Source organism: Etheostoma spectabile, chromosome 2 (genome assembly GCF_008692095.1).
Source record: "Etheostoma spectabile isolate EspeVRDwgs_2016 chromosome 2, UIUC_Espe_1.0, whole genome shotgun sequence".
Lineage (NCBI taxonomy): Eukaryota > Metazoa > Chordata > Actinopteri > Perciformes > Percidae > Etheostoma > Etheostoma spectabile.
The window spans coordinates 14272293-14275303 of NC_045734.1; the positions used below are offsets into that span (position 1 = coordinate 14272293).

Sequence of the window (3011 nt, forward strand, 5' to 3'; positions counted from 1 at the left end):
GTTTGTGATTTTGTTTTAATTTTTGTTTCTTTTTTTAAATACCATGTGTGCACAATGGACCAGCCACTGGTCCATCAGTGTAAAAAGCTCCAGACAAAACTGCCTTGACAAAGCTGTCTGTTGCATAATGCAATTAAAACTAGCAAGGTGCTTCAAGGATTTGTTTTTAAATTCATATCTGTGGATTTTGTTCTTTTTTGCAGCCTTAATTTGTTGCTGAACCTGAATTATAACATTGGTTATTTATAAAGAGTTGGTGTTAATAGTCAGTGATGCAAGGAACCCATAAATGTGGTGGCAGATATTTCACAACAATCGAACAATGGACTTTATTATCAAAGTCACATAAGTTGTTCAGATATTTTATTTGGAAACACACAGCCTTCTGTCTAAACCCAATACTGCAACCAGAAACACACCCGCAGGCACAGATTGCGACCAATCAAAAAGTTTAATCCCACGTTATAGATTTTTTGTTGCACTTTGGAGCCCTGATTCAAAGTCCTACATTTTTAATTTGCTTATGACACACAAATGTAAGGAATTTCCCAGGTTAAATGTTCATACTTGTACAATAAATTAAATAAATAAAATGTCCTCATCTTAATTGAAATCTTACCTCCCTGATGGGTTTTTCTTCCCTCTTCTCCCTCCCCCCATAGTGGCGTGTGCGTAAGGAGGCCATGATGGGCCTTGCTCAGCTTTTTAAGAAATACTGTCTGCACCATGAGGCCGGGAAAGAGTCTGCCCTGAAGATCAGCTGGATCAAAGACAAACTGCTGCACATCTACTATCAGAACAGCATTGATGACAAGTGAGCATATGCACTATGCAATAGTTTAATGTTGAAAAGAAACAACACAGCTGTGTTGGACATTTCAACCATGGTCAACATTACTTAAGTGTAGGTTGACGTACATTTTTTTGAAACCTGCTTTTTTGAGACTTGGGATTAACAGACTAGGGATCGACTGGCGGCTGATTTTTTTTTTAAGCCAATACTGCTTTTGCTCTTTTAACACTGGATTTGTTTTGCAATCATCTTTCATTCATACCACCTAAATTGTGTGTGCATCATATGGATGGGTGCACTGCATATGGTTAGCTGTGCAAGGGCCAAAGGCGTTCATCAGCATTTACAACATAGCCTTGATGATGCATTGCTTGCTGACATATTATAAGACATATATAATCAGGTCATCACAAAATGTTTTTTTGTCAACACATTTAAATAATTTAAGAAAACAATAAACCTGAAAAGTACCCATTTAAGACTGCCATGGTGCTAGTGCTGGAGGGGCAGTGCATGATCTGCACGTGAACTGCAGCGTCTCCAGCAACACAGAGCTGCCTGTGGAATGTAAATAACGCCGGGGGAAAACTATCGCCAAACGCAGCAAGCCGATGCAATGCGCGTAAAAACACAAATATCGGCCCGATAAATTGGCCAGCCGCTAAAATTGGTCTTTCACTATAAGAGACGATAGAAAAATATGCTGAGTGGTCCTGCTAAGACCAGTTCTATTTGTACAGATTTTTGTTAATACAAAAAGTATTACTGCACAGTAAAAAATTTTGTTTTAGGGGGTTTCCATTGTCAACGTTTTCACACAATTCACGGAAACTCTCCCCTCCTTTTTCAGGTTATTAGTAGAGAAGATCTTCGCACAGTACATGGTCCCTCACAGTCTTGACACAGAGGAGAAGATGAAGTGTCTGTACTACCTGTATGCCTGCCTGGACACAAACGCTGTCAAGTCAGTAAACCTGCAATATTGCCTCCACTAAGAAAAAATACACATTGGTGGATTGTACACATACATCCTGACCTGTATCTTTTTAATGTATGTTAAAACATAAAAATAGCTTTAGAAAATACAAAACCGCACAATGGCCAGCAAATCCAACATTGTATCTGCAAACAACATGAAAACAACAACACTAACATTTAAACTTGTATGTACATACCACAAGGAAGTATATTGATCAGCCCCTGTGTTTTGCCAACTCTCACCTGTTTCTCCTCTCTTTTGGTGTATTCTTTGCTCTCAGGGCCCTGAATGAGATGTGGAAGTGTCAGAACATGCTCAGAAGCCTCGTCAAAGAGCTACTTGACCTCCACAAGCTGCCAGTGGTGTGTTGACACACAAAAACTAACCACCTCCTCCATGTATTTTGATGCAAGACATATATGTGACATATTTCTCTCTCTTTCTCCTGGTAGTCCGAGGCTAATAACACTGCCATGTTTGGGAAGCTGATGAGTATTGCCAGTAAGTTGGAAACCACACAAACGTATACAGTACACTTTCAATCCCCGCACTCTGTTGTTTCTTTCTTCATAATGGTAAAGGTCCATTTCACTTAACATGACTGACATCCTAATTAAACTCTCCTGTATATTCACAGAGAATCTGCCAGATGCTGGAAAGGCCCAGGACTTCATGAAGAAGTTCAACCAGGTTCTGGGTGAGGACGAGAAGCTCAGAGTTCAGCTGGAGATGCTCATCAGCCCGACCTGCTCCTGCAAACAGGCTGAGATCTGTGTGGTGAGAAGAACACTCATCCATTTAGCATACACACGCACTCACAGACAGGCTGCAAGTCTCAATCTCTTTCCTTATCTTTAACAAAGAGTTTGTTTTTGAGCCTATATTTCCAATGTAGCAGTCACAAATCACTGAAAATCCCTGAAGAAGTGATGCTTTAGAGAAAGGACATTGTGGCAGTTAATAAAAATCATTGTTTTTTTCTATATTTTCAAGGTGCAGTCACTTAAAAAAGACAACTATATATTTTAGTATCAGGAAATGTCATGCTGTAAAAAAGGAGAAAGTTTCTACTAGTACAGCATTAATAAACACCTAGTCTCGCATTGCCAGACCTTCCTTCACAGCGCTGTGGAGGAAGGTCTGGCTACACCACAGATGCATTCTGGGATAGGAGAATTTTGTTACTGTAGCAAAGGGATTTTGAGAACAGCAACACACAGAGCAGAAGGTGAGGGGCAA

General features: G+C 39.9%; 1 protein-coding gene across 7 annotated transcripts in view; it reads left to right on the top strand.

The window, feature by feature from the left end:
• pds5a (PDS5 cohesin associated factor A) overlaps positions 1–3011 on the top strand; it is a 55466-nt gene that overhangs the window by 44072 nt on the left and 8383 nt on the right. For all 7 annotated transcript variants that reach the window (XM_032537649.1, XM_032537658.1, XM_032537667.1 and 4 more), the window contains 5 exons: positions 663–814; positions 1644–1757; positions 2053–2134; positions 2225–2273; positions 2410–2549. In XM_032537649.1, coding sequence (XP_032393540.1) covers positions 663–814; positions 1644–1757; positions 2053–2134; positions 2225–2273; positions 2410–2549 — 537 coding nt within the window. The remainder of the gene's footprint in view (positions 1–662; positions 815–1643; positions 1758–2052; positions 2135–2224; positions 2274–2409; positions 2550–3011) is intronic.